Here is a 20,924-nt window from a genome sequence, read left to right on the forward strand (position 1 = left end):
AATTCAGATGATCCCTTGTCACATGATCTCCTTCCTCTTTTATAGTTTTAGGCCTTCCACAATACCACGGTCCAAAACCATAATAAACCAATACCAAGGGCCCAAAACCTGGGGTCAACACTTCTGATGAGATACCTTGGTCCAAAACATAGGTTCAAATTCCAAGGACTAACAACCATGGACCAAAAATAAGTTTCCCACCATGTACGCACTTTTCTGTGCATAAAAGTGCGTGTATACTCATATGCGACTTCTGAATGTATAACCCGTGTGTATACGCGTCTTCGGCAAGGTGAACCTGCATATACAAGATTTACTTCATTCTGAGCACCTGAACTGAGGTCTGTCACCAAAGTGAGTTGCCATCAAGGACAACACTTGTACCATAGGGCCACACCTGTGCCAAAATGCCAACAATCTCCCCCTTTGGACTTGATGGGAACCCCACGATCCTCAAAGTCATTCTCCCCCTTTGTCATCAAGGGAAAAGGGCTGTGCTCCCCCTGAGTACATGCTGATATCTCTACTCTGCTGTGCTGAACATGCTCCCCCTGACTGTAGGCAAGATCTGCAAAAAGATGTTCTTCAAGAAGAACCATATACATCATAAAAGACCTTCCTATCACCAAAAGACTCAATACATACAACCATCACCCAACCAAGTGGGGATCATCCACCCAACCAAATGTGGATACATCAGAATTTTACATATGACAACCAATCACATCAATCATCCCAGGCATAGTGGGGAAACCAAAATAGGCCGTTACATGACCTTGATAAAATAATATACATGACATAGAGACGAAATATCAAGACTTATGCAAATGACCAATAACTACTATCAGCAGCTTCTGACAATCACTGTATATATCAGCAACCATGTTCTCCTTCTGATCTCCTTTCTGCAGTTGATCCACCTGAACCAAAAACAGCTTGAGTACTAGAACCAATAGCTTCTAAGGTAATGCCAACAATGCATTATTAGAAGATTATTTGCTCCCCCTGAACCCGTGCCTGAAGGTCTCTAACAGACCCATATCAGACTCTCTTCAACCAGAGTCTGTCCTTGTTGATTTTCTCTAGATATGTGACTGCACCTGCATAAATCAGCGTATGTACACGGATTCCCTTCATCCAACTCGCGTACACCAACTTTTCTTTGATACAGACAAGATTCAACATCAGGATGAAGCATCAACTACTCCCAGCTTCTGTCTGATATATTCAAAAGTTTCCCTGGGCAGTGGTTTGGTGAGGATATCGGTAATTTGTTCCTTAGAAGGAACATACTCCAACTTGACTTTTTGCTCAAGCACATGTTCCCGAAGAAAGTGATATTTGATAGGTATGTGCTTGGTCTTTGAATGCATGACAGGATTCTTTGAAATGCTTATTGCACTTGCATTATCACATAAGATAGAGACAGGTGGAGTACACGTGATTTGAAAATCCTGCAAGGTTTGCATCATCCAAAGAAGTTGAGTGCAACAAGATGCAGCAGCCACATATTCCGCTTCAGCTGTAGATAAAGCAATCGAAATCTGTTTCTTGCTGAACCAAAATACTAATCTGGAACCCATAAAGAATGCACCACCACTTGTGCTCTTCCTATCATCCACGCTTCCGGCCCAATCTGCATCTGTGTAAGCATGAAGTGTGAGATCTGTATCTCTAGGGTACCATAAGCCATAGTTTTGAGTTCCTTGAAGGTACTTGAAGATTCTCTTGACTGCCTGAAGATGAGTTTCCTTTGGATTTTCCTGAAATCTTCCAATTATTCCCACTGCATGCATGATTTTTGGTCGGGTACCTGTCAAATAAAGAAGACTTCCAATCATAGATCTATAGGTTGGTTGATGCACTGCTTCCAATTCATCATTTGCACTGAGGCTGCATCCTATAACCATGGGGGTACATACTGGTTTTGAATCTTCCATGCCATACTTCTTCAGAATCTGCTTGAGGTACTTGGTTTGAGACAAGAAGATACCGCCTTCATTTTGTTGGATTTGCAATCCAAGAAAGTATGTCAGTTCTCCAAGCAAGGACATTTCAAATTCTTTCTGCATCACCAAGGCAAAGCTTTGACTCATAACTTCTTCATTGCTTCCAAAGATAATATCATCTACATACACAACAAGTATTAGCAATTTGTTATTTTCAATTTTTATATAGAGATTGCTATCTGCTGATCCTTTTGAAAAACCTTGTTGATGAAGATATTTATCCAAACGATAGTACCAAGCCCTTGGAGCTTGTTTAAGCCCATAGAGAGCCTTTTTAAGTCTGCATACAAGATTTGGATCATTCCCAAGGATAAAGCCATCTGGTTGCTCTATGTACACTTCTTCTTCTAAGTCTCCATTCAGAAAGGCTGATTTTACGTCCATTTGAAATACTTTGAACTTCTGGAAGCTAGAGAGAGCAAGGAACATTCTGATGGCCTCAAGTCTAACAACGGGAGAAAAAGTTTCTTCAAAGTCTATTCCTTCCTGTTGAGCATACCCTTTGCAAACAAGTCTGGCCTTGTTTCTAATCACTTACCCATTTTCATTCAACTTATTTTTGAAGATCCATTTTGTTCCTATGACATTTTTGTCTTTTGGTCTAGGAACCAACTCCCAAGTGTTATTATTTTCGATTTGTTCAAGCTCTTCATCCATTGCCTTAACCCAACACTCATATTTGCATGCTTCTTTTACATTTTGCGGTTCAGTGGAAGAGAGCAATGCCAAATAGCTTGAAGCTTCTGCTATTGTTCTTCTTGTTTTTATACCTGCTTCTTTCTGCCCCAAAATTTGAGATTCTGGATGATTCATCTGAACGTACCTGGATGGAGTCTTTTCTTCTATCCTTATCTGTTCCTCTGGTGCCTCTTGGGGTTCTTCTTCATCATCTGTCTGATTTAGAGAGTATTCTTCATCCTCATTGATATTTTCATGATTCACTTCCCTAGGGATGTATCCTTTTTCATCAACCACTACATCAATGCTGTCAACAATTCTTCCAAGCCTTTTATTGTAACACTTATATGCTTTGTTGTAGGGAGAATAACCAAGGAGAATGCCTTCATCTGCTCTAGGTTCAAGTTTGCCAAGCTGCTCATCAGTATTATTAATATAGCATTTTCTCCAAAAAATTTTGAAATGCTTTACCAAAGGAGTTTCACCATACCAGAGCTCATGAGGAGTTTGAGTGTTGTTCACTCGGACATTTGTTTTGTTGAGAATAACAATCGTTGTGTATGCAGCTTCACCCCAGAAGGTTGTGAGAGTTCCAGACTCATCAAGCATAACACGAGCCATTTGTTGGACTGTTCTGTTCATCCTTTCCGCCACTCCATTTTGCTGAGGAGTCCTAGCTGTAGAGAATTCCCTTCTTATTCCATGTTCTTCACAGAAATCAAAAAATTCATTTGAGGTAAATTCCCCACCTCTGTCGAACCTGAGGCACTTAATTTTGTAATCTGATTCATTTTTAGCCAAGGCTTTGAAGGATTTGAATTTTTCGAATGCTTCGTCTTTGTGCTTCATAAGTCCTAACCAAACAAACCTGGAGAAGTCCTCAATGAATAGTATAAGGTATTCTTCTCCTCGACTTGACCTTGTCCTAAATGGACCACATACATCTGTATGGACTAGCTCAAGAGGCCTGCTAGCTGATCCTTCCTTCTCAGGAAAGTTAGTTCTGGTTTGCTTACCAAACTGACATGATTTGTATATGGTGTTGTCTGGAATTTTGATATCTGGAAGACCACGAACTGCCTAGTATTTGCATGCTTTCCTTATTTGTGAAAAGCTTAGATGCCCCAACCTCCGGTGCCATAACCAGTGTTCATCATCCTTGCTTAAATAGCATTGTTGTTGTCCTTATTCAAATATGTAAAGCTTATTTGGAGTTCTTCTGCCTTTGATCACTGTTTCTCCTGTATCAAGATCATGAACACTACATCCATTTGATCGAAATATTACCTCGGTTCCTTGATCGCACATCTGACTAACACTTAGTAGATTATGCTTCAAGCCATCTACATACAAAACATTTCCAGCTTTGACCTGTTCTTTCAACTGAGCAGTGCCTTTTCCTTTTATGGCTGCAGGGGTATCATTTCCAAAAGACACTTTCTTCCCCTTTTCTACTGCAGTATATGATTCAAGTTTTTCTTTATCCCTTGTCATATGCTTTGAACATCCACTGTCGACCATATATTTTCCTGTCCTTCTGCATAGAAGGCTATCCCACATCTTTCTGGTTGTGGTTCCTTCATTCTCCATGTTCTGGCACTTGAGGTATGTTCCTTCTGAGTTGTCTTCCAAAACCTGCTCCTGCATTTAGAATCTTCATGACCAAAGTTATTACAAATAGAACATTCAACTTCATTTTCAAGTGCCGAAAAGTTGTTATAAGCCCTTTTCGTGATTCCATTCATATTCCTTTGTTTTTGAGCTTCTCTAGTCATGATTGTCTTATAGGCAACACATTGAGCTGCTTTGTGACCAAAATTATGGCAAGAGAAACATTGGCCATTGAAGAAACTCCTGCGATTATCAAATCTATCATCCAATCGATTGTAGTTTCTACTGACATCCATTCTTGAGGCAAATTGGCAAGATTTTACCTATGGCTGATTGTAGCTTCTGTTTGTCCTTGAGGTAGCTTGTCCCCGTTTTTCTTGATAGTCTTTATTCGTTCTTGAGGTAAACTGTCCCTGATTTACCTGATGATTTCTATTAGGCCTTTGCTCTCTCTTCTTTGTTGCATCAAGATAACTTTTGGAGGTAGAAGCTTGAGATGTTTCTCCATTATATCCCAAACCTGTCTTGATTAGTGGAGAACGCTGCACATTGATAATCTCATCCAGAGTTTCAGATCCTTTAACAAATTTAAGATTAATAGCTTTTGTTTTCTCAATCTCCTTTCTAAGAAAAACAATTTCACATTCCAATTTTTCAAGATGTTTTTCCCTTTCAGCCAGTTGATATTGTAGAGACTCAATAATTGCACTTTTCTCTTCTAAGCAGATTTTGAGATTAGTCATCTCTTCAGAAAAACCTTCTACATATATAGCATCCATGTAGTCATCATCTTCAAAAGCCATTAAAAGTTTATATTTATTACCTCGTTCATCTTCGTCACTATTTGAAAGTCCATCACTATCTTCATGAGTGTAATAGCTTTTCTTATTTGCATTCTGTTTCTTGTTCCATCTTTCCTTCCCTTTGTCAATCTTATCCTTGTGAGGACATTTGGCAGCATAGTGACCGACTCTTCCACAAGCAAAGCATTTGAAAGGTAACTTACCTCGGAACCGTCCAGTACCCCGTTGAAGATTTCTGACAAAATTTGATTCTTCTTCTTCTTCTTACACGCGTCCTGACTCATAATACTCGCCTTTGCCTGTAGCCTTGAAGGCAGCTTCTCTCCTGTCTGATGGTCCTCCTTTCCTCATTTCATAAGCAGTTAGAATACCGTGCAGCTGTGACATTTTAAGGCTTTGTAGATTCTCCTTTTATTCTATTGCAGAAAATTTAGATTCAAACCTAGGGGACAAAGATCTTAGAACTTTTTCAACCACAACATGCTCTTTTATTTCTTCACCCAAATTTTTCATACAATTAACAATCTCATCTACACGAAGAAAATAGTTAGCCACACTTTCATCATTATACATCTTGAGATTTTCATACTGAATCCTGAGGGTTTGAAGTTTTGCTCGTTTTACCTGATCATCTCCTTCATAGCTTAGGACAATCTTGTCCCATATTTCTTTTGCTGATTTTAACTGCATAACTTTCACGAATTCTAATTGAGATAGACATCCCAATAGAGTATTGACCGCCTTTGCATTTGTTTCATATTTCTTCTTCTCATCCGGATTTGTAGGAGTTGCTGCTAGAAAATTATATCCTGTATCTATGATATCCCAGACTTCTGTACCCAACGATTGAAGATAGGCAGTAACTCTTACCTTCCAATATACGAAGTTTGTCCCATCAAAAACCGGTGGCCTGATTGATGCTTCCCTCTCGTAGTTGCTCATGATGAAGGATCTTCCTTCAAGCGATCAAGCTTCTTCAGAAGGACCTGCTCTGATACCAATTGTTGGAAATAATACTGAGAGGGGGGGTGAATCAGTATTATCAAGTCAAATATTTCCTTTTCCAATTCCAGATGATATACGCTACTTCTCTTAATAAAAACCGCGTATATACGCAACTATAGATAAAGGAACATGCGTATACAAAGAAGACTTATAATTTGATTTATATTTCAGATGTCAGTTATTAATCTGTGATTCAAAAGAAAATAACCAGTAACCAGAAACAGTAAAGCAGAGTAGAAAGACAATCGCACACAAGAACACAAGATATAAGGTGGAAACCCAATGTGGGTGAAAACCACCTGCTGCAATTCATCTCTATCTTTTCATTAATTAGAAACTTCTTTTTTACAAATGTACTGGTGCATTCCTTTTACCAGTACGCAGGCTGCAACCTGCAGAGAGCTACAACTCTCTTACGTTTTCCAGCTTCTCCTGGAAGGGAGCTACAACCCCCTTAGCTCTTGCACTAGCCAAGATACTAGTACGTAGGTGCTGGCCTACAGAAGGCTACAACCTTCTCTTTCTTTCAAGGACCAGGTTTCATAATTTTTCAGACTGGATCCACAATTAACATCAATCAACCATTAAGAATTTCTGCGTCAACCAATCACCTTTTCACCAAAACTAAATCAACATAAACACCTCTCTGACGACTGTACCTAGATCACAGTAACAGTACCACACACCAAAACTGAACCCAGAACACTGCAGCAATAAAAAGAAGCAGCAAAAACACAACTCAAAATGTATATGCTACTTTAATGGCCTGAAACGTGCGTGCATATGCTTCTGCGTATGGAACAACCTGCGTATACACTGTTTTCCTTCACTGAACCTACGTATATACGCGCCTTAGCTGAACTGAACCTGTGTACAGATCTACAAACATAATTCACTCTTTCAAGTATTCAGGCACTAATTAACCCAGATTATTAGATTTATAGATCATGCATGTGCCAGATATAACAGATCAAAATCATACAAAGATATTATCATTCAAGCCAAGAGATTATGACCCATCAATAGAACTTATCCTTCTTTTCGCTAAGGTTCCTCCTTCATTCAGATCCAGATCTGCTCCACAATGCTAATCACCAATATTTCAGATCTCGTACATTATCAGATATTCAATAATAATTCAGATGATCCCTTGTCACATGATCTCCTTCCTCTTTTATAGTTTTAGGCCTTCCACAATACCACGGTCCAAAACCATAATAAACCAATACCAAGGGCCCAAAACCTGGGGTCAACACTTTTGACGAGATACCTTGGTCCAAAACCATAGGTTCAAATTCCAAGGACTAACAACCATGGACCAAAAATAAGTTTCCCACCATGTACGCGCTTTTCTGTGCATAAAAGTGCGTGTATACACATACGCGACTTCTGAACGTATAACCCGCGTGTATACGCGTCTTCGGCAAGGTGAACCTGCGTATACAATATTTCCTTCATTCTGAGCGCCTGAACTGAGGTCTGTCACCAAAGTGAGTTGCCATCAAGGACAACACTTGTACCATAGGGCCACACCTATGCCAAAATGCCAACACTTTGGGTCCGATGAAGCTACATGGGAGATGGTGGATCATATGCAAGCTATGTATCCTTCTCGATTCGTTGGTTGAGTGAATGTTTTTGGTATATGCTTTAGTATAATGTTTTAGTATATGTATATATGTATATGGATGTAAATATTGCCATGAGTTTTGTTATAAAGTTCCAATAAGCAGTATGGGTGTCATATTATTATGGTTGTCATGTGGTTATGTTGTCATGTTGGTTTGTTTTGCAGCAGGATGAAAATTGTAAATATTGCAACGAGCCAAGTTATAAAGCTCCATGGGAAGTCTGATTTTCTTTTCAATGATGTTGCTGGTTGTAGCTGTCATTGAACATCGAGGACGGTGTTCCCCCAAGGGGGAGGGTTCTGTAACAACCCTGGTGAAAATTTCATGTAGTAAAGTTAATAAAGGAAAAATAATCATCATGGTCATGGGACACATATTCCAAGTTGAATGTTAGGAAAAAACATAGCGATGGGGATCACTTGTGACTAATTAATGGTTATGGAAATTGTCAAAGGCAATGACAAAGGCTTTGGAAAGGCATGAGGCATTACTTGGCATTTTATTTATGAAAATAATGGAAATTAGGAGAAAATAAAGGTGAAACATAATAGGTTGCATGTGAGGATGAAATTGAAGGAAAATAATGGAAAATTGAAGAAATAGAGGCCTCATTAATATAAAGGCTCCTCAGGATCAGTTGACAGACTTTTGTCAGTTCAGTTTTAGAGCTCTCTCTCTATTCTCTCTCTCTCATACTCTTGGACACTTAGATTTTTCTTGGAGCACTCTTGTAGGAGTGTGGCATACTTGGAGTTTTGGAGCAAGAAGGAAAGAAAGAGAAGGAAATCGCAAGAGGACATTGGGATCAACAACTACAGTGGTTTTTTCTTGCAAGTACTGAGTGGCATGTATGATTTCCTTACTAGTTTTGGCATGCATGGAATATTCATGTGGTTTCTTGGTTATGATTTATCATTAGCATGAAGGAATTCTTGGATTGACGATGGATTTGCTTAGCGTTGCCATTTCTTAGATAGTCATAGTGTTGTGGGTTTATTTCCTTTTGTTTTCTGGTTAGTTCTCATGTTCCTTTGGTTGTGGGTTCAGTTACTAGTTCCTGGAAGCCTTGGTTCGATAAATGTTCTGGAAGCCCTGTAACAACTTAGGTTGAGTCACTAGTCCTAGAAGCCTTGGTTGGAAAAATGCCCTGGAAGCCCTTGGTGGGTTGAGTTACTAGTCCTGGAAGCCCTATTTAGACAAACTCTTTGGAAGCCCGACAACAGTCGTGGGTTGAGTTACTAGTCCTAGAAACCCTGGTTGGAACAAACACTCTAGGACCTTGAACAACTTGGGTAGAGACAAAACTGGTGATGGTTAGTGATGTCCGACCACGAGATAGAATCATTGGTTGAGGGTTGAGGTGGTTTGGCATCTAGAAGCCCTGGTTTGGTTTTATTGGATGTGTTCTGTGAGATCCCACATTCATGCTTAGAATGTGGCACGAGGGTGACTGGCTGAAAGAGAGATGTGGTTCAGCCTAGTTTATGGTCGGGTGGTTCATGGAAGTCCTAGACCTGGTTTCATTTTGCATATGTTAATACGAGATTCTTTCCTCTTGTATTTGATGGGTAAGTATACTTGTTTATATGTGGTTTTTATTGTTATTATATCCTTGCTATTTTTGTTGGTTATATGCTGGTTATGAGCATGTTTTATGGTAGTGATGATGTATGCCTCTCATCATGTTTTGATTTGTAAATGAATGAAAAATGAATATGTGACCTAATAGATGATAATGCAACTAATGTGATAAGGCATCAATGTTTCTTAGTGATTCTCAAATAAGTATGAGACCCCTATGCTCAAATATGTTGTTATGACCTGTAGAATGCATATTTGTGATATGTTTGACGAAATGTCTGTCACGGCTAGTAGGGGTCCATTCAAGTCCTTGTTCAAGTATTTGCATCTGTATCATTGTTTTGGTTTTACTTTTCATTTTTGGAAGTTCCATGAAGTTCTAGGTAGTGGCCTGAGACCTGGCCCTGAAAATGTGGCACATAATCCAAGGTCATTGGCTATGAACTAGTTGAAAAAGACCCTAGTCGTTTGCATGCCCTTGATGTGAGAGAGACTAAAGGGACCCAGTCACATGCATGCCCATGTCATGGGAGCGACTGAGGCTCTAGGGTAGTGAAGTGTCAAGTTGTCTCAGGGGTTGATCACCTAGAAGGGTTGGTTGGCTCTTATAGCCTTTGTGACATGTGCAAAAGGTCAGATTGATTGTGATGTTTCAGTTCCACTTCCTTAACTGTACGTGGGGAGTTGAATAAGATCGTAGTATCTTCTCATCACATGTTTACCCCAACGGACCGATTAACTTGGGTAAATTTGGGAGGAGGGGGTTACAAGAATTTCCTCCTATTTTCTTGCGCAATTCCCAAGGATGGATCATCTGACCTCATGCAACACTTGTATATTCAAACTAGTATACAACTCATGTTACACTTCCTTGTCATCTCCACTTCAGCTAAGGAATTTGAATTCCTTGAATGCATTAGCTATTTTGGTTGATTGAATAGTTAACTAACATATCTCTAAGTTAGATTGTTGTCCCACTACATAATTGACCTTCAGCTGACTCTATCAATAGTTAGAGGTCAGTTAATTGAATAGAAATGAAAATAATTTAACTAAATTGGTAAAATTTAGCAATCACATGCATAACTGAACTCCAAGCTCTCTAACTCGAATTTACTAAGCTATTTGAGTAAAAAGATCCATGTCACACTAGTTAATAGCCTCCAAGTTGTCTCGCTGATGTGGAATTCGAATTACTCAAATTGAATAAGGCTAAACTCAAATTGAGCCTTTCTTGCTACATTTTTTAACAACCTTCTCGCAAGTTCGAATCCTAAATATTACATTTTTCTCCAAACCTTTTAAAAGGAAATGTATGGCAATGATGTGCAATTGTAATACTATTTGTCATATCTTATGCAAAAAAATCGACCTTTATTTGTATTGTCTCTTCTACAGTATATATGTGTGTGTGTGTGTGTGTGTGAAGGGATTTTCCCTCAATTTTGAATGAGGTCTCTCTTGTTCAATAGGATTTACCTCCTAGCAAATACATGTGAAAATTTTCAAAAATAAAAACCCTATCTATTGATACAAAGGAAGTAATATTGTAATGCATATATTATTCAAAGACCATTCTACATTTTCCTGCATTTGTGAAGCATAAACCCACATGCAATATCATGTTTTGCTACTTGTTATTTTGTAGATAGTTTCCCTGTCAATATCACTATTTTTAATTTTTTTTGGTCAAGCTTTTTGTGTCCTCCATAGATGACTTCAAGCTTAACCTTTGGCTTGAGAAACTATGATCTAGGGGCATATAAACCATCAAAATAACCCATCATCACACCTGACCTGAGCCACACTAACCCTTAACATGACTAGATTATTTCCCACAAAGTTTCGAACCAATGACCTTTACATCAAAGAGTGACTTAATACTAGGCCCCATCACTTTCTATTCTATGCCCAATGTCACTATTATTTTACCCTTGAATTTGAATAGAAAACCTTGTAGTTGATAAATCCTAGTTCCAACCCTAATATAGTTGTTTTTCAAAAAAGAAAAAGAAGGAAAGAGGGTTAACAAATCGCAAAGTTTTTATGAAATATCTCTATTATATCAAATTATTTTTATACAAAGTCATAGATATGTGCCCTCTTATGCAAATTAACATTGCATTATGAATTCTATTGGGTTTGAAATACTTCCCCTCTGTGCTTGGATTGTTCATTCCTATTTATTCATCCCTCAAGCATGTGAAAAGTGACTGATTCTTGATTGGCATAGTTGGTTTGTAACAATTGTAAAGTGAGATGAGTGTTTGATGACTTTCTTGTTTACTAGTTTGAGTATTACTTTGAGTAATTTTTAGAAATGAGTTCAGGTTCATGAGGCTAGGCTAGAGGAAAAGGAAGGAGGAATAGATCGCCATGCTGATGAGATTTTGATAGAAACAAAAAATTTTATTTCTCTGTCCATTTTAGTGTTGATTCAGATGAGTTTCACTAGCCTACCACCACTAGTCATCTCAATCTACGGTCTCACAATGTATCATGCATCCCCCTGTTTATCAAAATATTTCAACTCCCTCTCTCCTTCCTCACCCTAACATACATGAGATACCAAGATCCCTACACGCGAATGCACTAGTGAATGAAAATGATGGTTGGAACCCTATTCAAAATTTACCTGAATGTGATGATAACGCTTGGGGTAATATTTATAAAATTTCACATCCTATTTCTAGTTCTCGTTCAACTACGCATGGTGCCTCTCCACCTTCTAGAAGACCTGTTCTTCATCTACATTCAAAAGCTACCCCTTCTCCTATTGTTACTAGGCATACTCATGAGCATTCTACTACTCCTTCAACAGTCATATTTACTGCACCTTGACCTCCATCTACTTCTCTTGTCAATGCTTCCTATGGAAAATATATTGAACATAATGTCACTCCAGGATCCAAGCCAAGTCCCACATGCTCTTCTCTAGAGAGTACTAAAGATCAACCACAATTTGAAGCAAAGGGATCATGCTTCTCTATGGAAGGATTCTTAGCATAATCCAAAAATAATGCTTCTCCCTTTGCATACAAATTCTGATGTTGTTGTGGTGAATATTTGACAGGAACTTTGGGAAAAAGATCTAATGTTGTGTGTTTTTGATGGATGTATTATGATGATATGCGCTTAAAACATCAAAAATTTGAAACGGACATTGATAGCTCATATTTGACATTTTCAAAATTTTAGATAGGGATATGTTGATGATGCAAATATTTGTCATATATTTTTGATGATATTTTATATTTATAGTTGACTTGGAAAAGAGGGATATTTTCAAAATTTTGGACATGATTATGATATTGGCCACACTATATTTTGGATGTGCATGGAAACTTGATTCCATGGTTGATATGTTTACGTGATGCATGCATATTCTATATGGTTGATGATCATGCATTTGAGATATTATGATTATGTGGTCAAGGATGTGGGTCCTCCCCTTTTTGGTCATTCCTATTTTTATCAGTTGTCTTACCTCAAATGATTTTAATTAAGCCTTAATTAAAATTTAAAGACTTCTTCTTTAAAATAAAATAAACAGTTATGAAAACTACTTTATGAGTTAAATGATATATATTTAGACTAAAGGGAAGACAACAAACACCACTTGCAATACAACTTGTTTTTGATCTCATTTTCATTCTTTAGTTAGGTTATTCTTTCATTGTGTTTAGATATTTGTGACTCACAGACATTGATCTACAAGGCTTCTTTTAAATAACAACACTGGTAGAGGTTGATAATATCTCTTGCTGTTAGAGGTACCATAAATTTTAGTTACTGATGATTTATATCAGTTGCATCTTTTGCTAATACTGTTGTTGCCTCTATTTTTCCATAGCATACCAATCCTTGAGCGTGCCTTTTGAGCTAGATGCAACAAGCTATGTGGCATTTTGTTATTTATGACTGTTAGAATTTGACCACATAGTCTTGTAAACAAGGTCACTTATCAATAAAATACTAATGTAGACTTTTGATCTGCTTAGTTTGTGATCATCATATCTGAACATTATTCTTTTATGATATTAATGAAGAATCTTGAAGTTTTCTTGCCATCTTGTATCTTTATCATTACACTTATGTTTTTCTCTTTTTTATTACTTGTTATCTATATATTGTACACTACAACCTTTTTCTTTATGGGATATGATCTTAAAAAGAAGTAGTAATAGTATCTAAAATTTATTTTCTGTTTGTGAGTTTGGCTTGATAAACCAATTTTTTCGATTACTATTATGTGTAACAACATATCCTTCTTTCTTTTGTTTGAAACATTGTAAATATTGTTAGTTTAATTGTTTTTTTTTTTTGTTTTTTTTGGAACTTGTATTATAGGCTTTAAACTCGGCATAGTACTCGGGTTCTTGGCTAGAAATTCGAGGGTTGTGTAAGTGAATCTTTAACATTATTCAACACCTTGTAGGCTATGCTTTTTTTCTTTTTGTTTGCAACTAGGCTGAGCTTAGGCAAGGGATAGTTTGTTTATTATTGGATGGAAGAACAATCTACATAGTACGATGCTATTTGCAAGTTCATGCGAAGTTTGGTCAAGCTTGGATGCCCCTTGATATAATTTAGTTCCCTCAAAAGTGGCTTCCATCCTCAACACCTTCCTATGAGGTTCAAACCTAAGACTTGGTGGCGACTAAACCCCGCTCAAACCAAGTGGTCTACAACTCATGAATCAATTTTCACAAGTTCAAACTTGATGTATTCAAATTCTCTATGACTTACTTAAACTAATAATATTAGCTTGCCATTTCTCCTATTTAGATGGTTTATGGTATATTTTTGCACCAAGAATTGCTATATAGATATTGTAATGGTTAATATTTGGGCTTAGTCAAAATACAATTTAAAAAAATAAAAAAATAAAAATCAAAACTATACTTATCAATAAAACATTTTAAGTAAAATTACATAAAACTAAAATAAAATAAAATAAAATACAATATAAAATTAATAATTATAATTATAATTAATAATTAAACCACCGTACAATTTCTTGAGATCCAAACCTCTTTTAGAGTGAAAAGAGATTTGGTCCCTCTCATTTGGTAGATTGAGAGTTAAGATGGATCTAGGCTAGTCTTCTTTCATAGAATTCTATCTTAATTTTTTAGACACTTTCTTTATCATGATTTTCCTACTTAATTTACATAGATATATATAGACTATCCCTTTTCCAATTTGAACTTATAACCTTAAAAAAAACTTCATATTTTTAGTCATTAAATACATTCATATTTTTTTTCATTGTCAACTTAGTAAAGTCTAACCTCCAAAGCGTTGAGGAGAATTTACCTATTAAATATTAACAAAACGCTTTAGTAATAAAAACTCAACCAATAACCAACCCTCAAAACTAAAATACATTCAAGTTATATATAATAATACTCTATAATTAATATTATAAAATTACAAATAACTATTTTATAAATATATTAAATATTCCAAATTTAAACTAGGTTATAAATATATAAAAAATTCCAAATTTAAAAATCTCAAAATTTTCAATTGAACATATTATGAACGAAATATATATATAATATGAACAATAACAAATGCTGCTTTTTTTCGTACTGGAAAAAAATATGAACAATAAATAAATATGTAAATAAGTTAGTAAATATAACTAAAAGATTTGAATAGATCCAACTGTCCGAAGATAGCTTTAAAACATTGAATAGGTCCATAGGTCCAAATACCAGAAAGTGAGAGAGAAGTACAAGCTTGGTATGAGAAAGGGTGTTGGGCAAAATGTAATCGTGGATCAAAGTACAGCAATTGAAACACGTATTATTGAATTTATTATTATTTTTTGACCATTTATATTTTAGTGGAAATTAGTTTTGGAAAATTGGGCATCCCCATAACTGGGTAACTATATTTGAAAGAGCCACGCAACTTCCCTCTGTTTCTCATTCCATGCATGATATTGAATTCCCAACGCGGAAGGTGAAAGCTCACCTCCATTCATAACGACGTTTTGCCAGATTGTTTTTGCACACTCATAAAAAAACTTTCCACTCGCTCAAACCATTTCCAGAAATTTGCTTAAATTGCGGCAATTCTCACGCCAGTTCATTGTATAAGACCTCTCAATTCTTGCTGCTCATATTCTCTGTATTTCATGGTGCTGTCGGATCTCGGTCGCTGAGGTTTCTCTCTGATCACCCTGATTTCAATTGGGTGGACACCCATTTATTTTAAAAAGAGAAACCCACGACATAAGATTGGATATCAAGTTTGAGAGGTCATGGGATCGAATCTGAGTAGAAAGAAATCTTAATTGGTAAGCATCTGAGCATTGCAAACAGAATGAGTACAACCATGGCAACTGTCTCGCCTCTTGCCAAATATAAGCTTGTGTTCTTGGGAGATCAGTCTGTTGGCAAGACCAGCATTATCACTCGCTTCATGTATGACAAGTTTGACAACACGTATCAGGCACCTGCCCATTTAAAAAAAAGAATTGGTTTTCTTTGCCTATTAATTGATTGGATCAGGATAACTTAAATTTTTCATGTTTCGGTTTTATTTATTTTAATGTTATCTGTTAGTCCTAGCCAGATCCAAATGTTTAAATCTTAATTCTGTGTTTCTTTGAAAATAATTGTTCTCTTTTTGGTCATTACGCCATTCTTGTCCTTACCTAACAGATCTGCCACAATTGGCCCTTAAAATGGGTCCAGTTCTTTCCCTTTTCCACTTCAAATAAAATTTAAAAGAATCCCACTCCATTCTAAAACTTTTGAACCTTGGAATGTTTTGAAGATTATTCTCTAAATTATTGAGAGGGAACAAAATAAAGCAAGTTTGTTGTTTTGTTGGGAAGGGAAAATCTTGTGTCAATTTGCAGACACTGATACATCTTGCACCACATCTTTCAAGGCACAAGATCAAGGCAAGTCTTTTGGGATGCCCATTACTAAGTGCTTATATTCAAAACCCTCCATTTTCCCTCTCTTAGTTGTGGTTTCAAGTATTTTCCCTTACAAATTTGTGAAGGGCCTCAAACCATAGTCAGGTTAGCGGGTTGCCTCTTTTTCTTGGCCCTCGTTGCAATCTATGTTCCACATATATTTTTTTATTTTTCTTATTTTCTCTTTGTTTAAAAAACGTTCCATGTTATAAATATGAACATGAGGAAAATTTGATCTTTTTAAAGTTTTCAACTAAAATGGGAGATCGGTAATGGACACACGTTGTTTTTCTTTATCTAATGATCTGTGAATACGAAGGGGAGGAAATTTCTTTGCCTGGAAAATTTAATGCAAGGACAAGTGGATCTTTTTGAATTTATTTCGAATACAATGTGATACATAGGGTTTGCATATCTGCTTTCTTTATCAATATGTGAAGATGAGAAAGAGGATTATGCTTTGCAATTATAATCTTTGAGATTTTACTGAAATAAGATCAGCTGCTTCAAAAAACTGAAATACCAATATTCTCTTTTATGTTTTGCAAAAATTTCATTTCAATATATTGGATTGATATCTGGCTATAATTTTGCTGATAGTTGAAACAACACATTGTGTTGTGTTTACTAGTCTCTGCAAGTGTGGTTGTTTCAAAAATTACTGCAACACTGGATGCTAACTTGCTTGTATTCACATTAGGCTACCATTGGTATCGATTTCTTGTCAAAGACAATGTACCTTGAAGATCGAACTGTTCGTTTGCAGCTGTGGTGAGTATCTTGCTCCTTCCATATGCATAGTTCTAGTATGTTCATCTCACTCAACAATGGGGATAGATATACTAATTTCCTTCAAGTTGATTGTGTGTATGTCTGTGTGTAGATACTGATATAAATTCGAATTATATAAACATTGTTTTCAATAATAAAAATCTGTTTTGACAATAACATTTTATTAAGGGGGTGAGATCCATCGTAGATGGCCCCAACTGTAACCCTCAAGATAAATATAGATAAAAAAGACAGGAGAAAGTCGTGAAAACCCCCAGTATATTTTCAGACACTTACGTGCACTCACCTTTAGAGAGATCCTTGTGATATGTTTCTATAAAGTATAAATTTCAACTTATATGTTTAGAAAACCCTGACTCTTGGCATCTGAAGTTTACCTATATGAGGTAACTTAGATAAGAAGGTGGAGCTCTTTGGCATTAATGTTGTTACAGTTTTTGAGTTCGCACAACATCTGAATTAGTAAGAATGCAACAAATCTATGAAAATATTAAACTCACTTCAGAAGCTGCCCAGCGGAATGTTTCTTCAATGTAGTGGTTCTGGGTATAGTTGCATATTTTAATGGTGCCAACATGCAAAACACGATGTTGTAATGTTAAGTCAGGTCCATACTGATCCTTGAGTATATAATGAATTGTGATAAACTTTAGTGTCATCATGTGAAGTACAACGTTTAAAGATTTAAAATTTATGGTGCAATATATGAACCTTTGGTTCTCCTTTGCTTTTGAATATCAATGCTTTCAAGTGATAACAACAATGCAGATTTTGAATATAGATGATTTCATCAATGATAACAGTTATGCAGCTAGTTATGGTAGATGAATTTAAATGATAACAAGAAGAGAGGATCTCTGTGCATCATTTTAATTTGTCAGAGATGTCTTGCTTCTTAATATTCCTTTCAGAGGTATGAGAGTTCTCTTTCTTGAGTGCTAAGTACTGTTTTCCTATTTAGAGTGATAAGGCCTTTGTCTGAACATACCTTTGCTGTCCTTTTTTCACTGGTTGGATCTTCAACGATAATGTGATATTCATGAAGGATTGCTGGTTGAATCCTGCATTGACATTTATGACTTCTGCAAGACAACCTAATTTTTATCTTGCTTTTACAGGGATACTGCAGGCCAGGAGCGATTCCGTAGTCTTATCCCAAGTTACATTCGAGACTCTTCTGTTGCTGTCGTTGTTTATGATGTTGCAAGTAAGAAATCTGTTTTTAATTCTAGTTGCAGAATTGTTATGCAAGGTTTAGCCATCTCCTTAAATATTAGAAGGGATACTATTGTGAACTCTCCATTTTTCATTTTTTGATATATTTGTCTAGAAATTGTTGTCTGAAATATTTGCAATAAAAATCTTTTCATTTCTCTTGGGAAAGCTGATAGCCATATGCAACATATATTCAATCCAAACAGGCTAAAAATTTCTGTTTTGCAGTTACAAGAATATACTCCCGATTGCTTAACTAATCCTGTTTCTCAACTGAAATGACTTTGGTGCTCAAGCAAATACTGCTCCTAGAAACCATTTATTTCATGCCATTTACATCACTATTGCAAAAAATTCTACCATAAGGAATTACTGCTTAAAAGATCTAGAAAATGTTGGTTTCCTTGTCATTAGCTTCACCACTGCAAAAATTTAGAACTGCCCACGTTTTTCCTCTCTCGAATCCCCTCTGGCTTGCAAGTTGCAAGTACTTTTGTGTTTTATATGCATGGGATGTCTTTTTGTTCTTGAACCTTTAGTTTTGAAACCCGTGTATAATGGTTAACCTTCGTCTGTGTAAAAATCTTTTGTCTGTTCTGGTAACTATGCTACCACACACTGTCAATTGGGGTTATGCTGGGTGGTTAAGAGGAAGGAATGGAATCCTCCCCACCCAGGTTTAATTCTTGCAAGTGACATGATGGATGTTGACAGTATTGACAGTATATGTATATTTCTTAAATGGAATATATAGCATTGTACCTGTGAAAAAAAAAACTATGCTACCATTGACTTCTTATTTTATTGACTACTTTAAAGTTTTTAACGTAATGCAGTCCGACAGTCATTCCTCAACACTGCCAGATGGATTGAAGAAGTACGCACAGAGCGAGGTAGTGATGTGATTATTGTGCTTGTTGGAAACAAAACAGATCTGGTTGACAAAAGGTAATAGAATGTTTCAGTTTATGTTGCAGCATTTCTCCTTATTGTTCTCTATATTGTACATGCTCTATTGATATAATTTATGCCATTTTATCGTATTCTCCAACCCCCTATTTGTAAATATCTGGAGCATGGATGTACATTCCTTGATCTCTCAGGCTTTTGCATCTCTGTTTTGAAGTTTCTTTTTGCTGTCTTTTGATTTGCAACGTTTTCTAATGCACCTCATTGGCTTCATGATACATAGTTTTCAAGTTGCATTCTGTTCGAAGCAAAATTATATCAGTTGCAGAATTCCTCTCATGAGTCGTTTGCTGTGATTCTAAAATGCTGGAGAGATGTTTGAGTTTTGAGATGATGGCAAGTAAGAAGTAATTTTGATGAGCTATGGAACCCTTGCAACAAATCTTTAGAGCATGCATGTTGACACGTAGGGTGACAAAGGAAAAGGAGAGTACTAAGGATTTCTCACTTGAATTAATCAATAATCGTTTCATGTGCATAATTTTAGTCAGTCCTCTACCTTGGTTTGGTGTTTGGATCAATTTGGCAAATTAGAGTGTGTTGGTGATCACACAGTTCTGCTTTCCTTACTGCTTTTTCAGTTTTGTCCTTTGGTTTATGGATTAGCCCAGTGCCATTTAACTGTGCCAAGTTTTTTCGAATATGCCCTCTTAAAATCCAAGACAGGCTAGGGGGAATGAAATGGCAAAGTAACCCAGGGCCATTTTATTTTGTCAATTTACTTCTCCATCTTCTGCTAAAACTTATGCCAGAGGCTAAGATGAGTGAATGCCAAAGTAACAGTTTTTTTGTTGGTCTGTTTCTTTTATAATGGGTTAGGCAAGTCTCAATTGAAGAAGGTCATGCAAAGTCTCCCCAATTTGGGGTGATATTTATTGAAACCAGTGCAAAAGCTGGATTTAACATTAAGGTGCAACTTTTCTCTCTTTTATTACAGGCTTAAATTCTACAAAATGGTTTTTAGAATTTTTCAATTTCAGATCCTGCTCAAATTTCAATACATGTTCATTGTATATTTATGTCAGTAAGCATCTGCCACTGACATATTTAGTGTGATTGTGAGCAATGCAGGCCTTGTTTCGTAAGATAGCAACTGCATTACCTGGAATGGAAGCTCTCTCATCAACCCATAAGGAAGACATGGTTGATGTGAATTTAAAATCCACAGTGACTGCAACTGAAACAGAGAACAAGGCAGGAGGATGCTATTGCTAAGTATGTAATATTGCTTTGTCTCTTCTTGGTGGCTGAGTTTTTGGCAGTACTTAGTTGGATGTGGAACCATCTTCAGATCTCATGGAGCATCATTGGAGTAGGATACATTTCTCATGTTTCCCTAACAGTAATGTATATCAAGAAATGGGAGACTGGGATATACAATTTTTATGTAAGAATTATATATTTGGTGGAAGATTGTTTTGCATGCTTGTCATTAAGCAACTAAGCTAAAGTAAATTTTTTGAAATTGATAATCAAGAATGTAATTCCTTAATGCATTAATGGACTTATTTGGTCTTCGGGATGTTTTCCACTCTTTATTATACGACATTTCCTCTTTATTGTATGACAGTGCTTACTGTACTCTTTGATAGGTAGAGATTTTTTTGAGAAGATTATTGATTACCTGCTTAAAACTGACTGTCTTCGAAGGGCGTGGAAAGTGGGAGCTTATACTTTCAGATCATTGTCT

The 20,924-nt window shown here is 36.4% G+C and overlaps 1 protein-coding gene across 1 annotated transcript; it reads left to right on the top strand.

The window, feature by feature from the left end:
* The first annotated feature begins 15,121 nt into the window (after nt 1-15,121).
* Nucleotides 15,122-20,684, top strand: LOC149220441 (ras-related protein RABH1e-like). Its single transcript, XM_089384791.1, has 6 exons — nt 15,122-15,783; nt 16,959-17,029; nt 18,169-18,257; nt 19,102-19,213; nt 20,054-20,144; nt 20,306-20,684. Exons 1-6 carry the CDS (start codon nt 15,655-15,657, stop codon nt 20,447-20,449), a joined length of 636 nt encoding a protein of 211 aa, XP_089240917.1. The 5' UTR covers nt 15,122-15,654; the 3' UTR covers nt 20,450-20,684.
* Nucleotides 20,685-20,924: the final 240 nt, after the last annotated feature.

Source organism: Pinus tabuliformis, chromosome Q (genome assembly GCF_031772625.1).
Source record: "Pinus tabuliformis cultivar Carrire ecotype Pingquan chromosome Q, CPIR1, whole genome shotgun sequence".
Taxonomy (NCBI): Eukaryota; Viridiplantae; Streptophyta; class Pinopsida; order Pinales; family Pinaceae; genus Pinus; species Pinus tabuliformis.

Coding starts and splice junctions, on each gene's coding strand:
- LOC149220441 (XM_089384791.1), top strand. CDS start 15,655: ATGAGTACAACCATGGCAACTGTCTCGCCTCTTGCCAAATATAAGCTT. Junction 18,258..19,101: donor CGTTGTTTATGATGTTGCAA/GTAAGAAATCTG, acceptor AACGTAATGCAG/TCCGACAGTCATTCCTCAAC. Junction 19,214..20,053: donor ACAGATCTGGTTGACAAAAG/GTAATAGAATGT, acceptor ATAATGGGTTAG/GCAAGTCTCAATTGAAGAAG.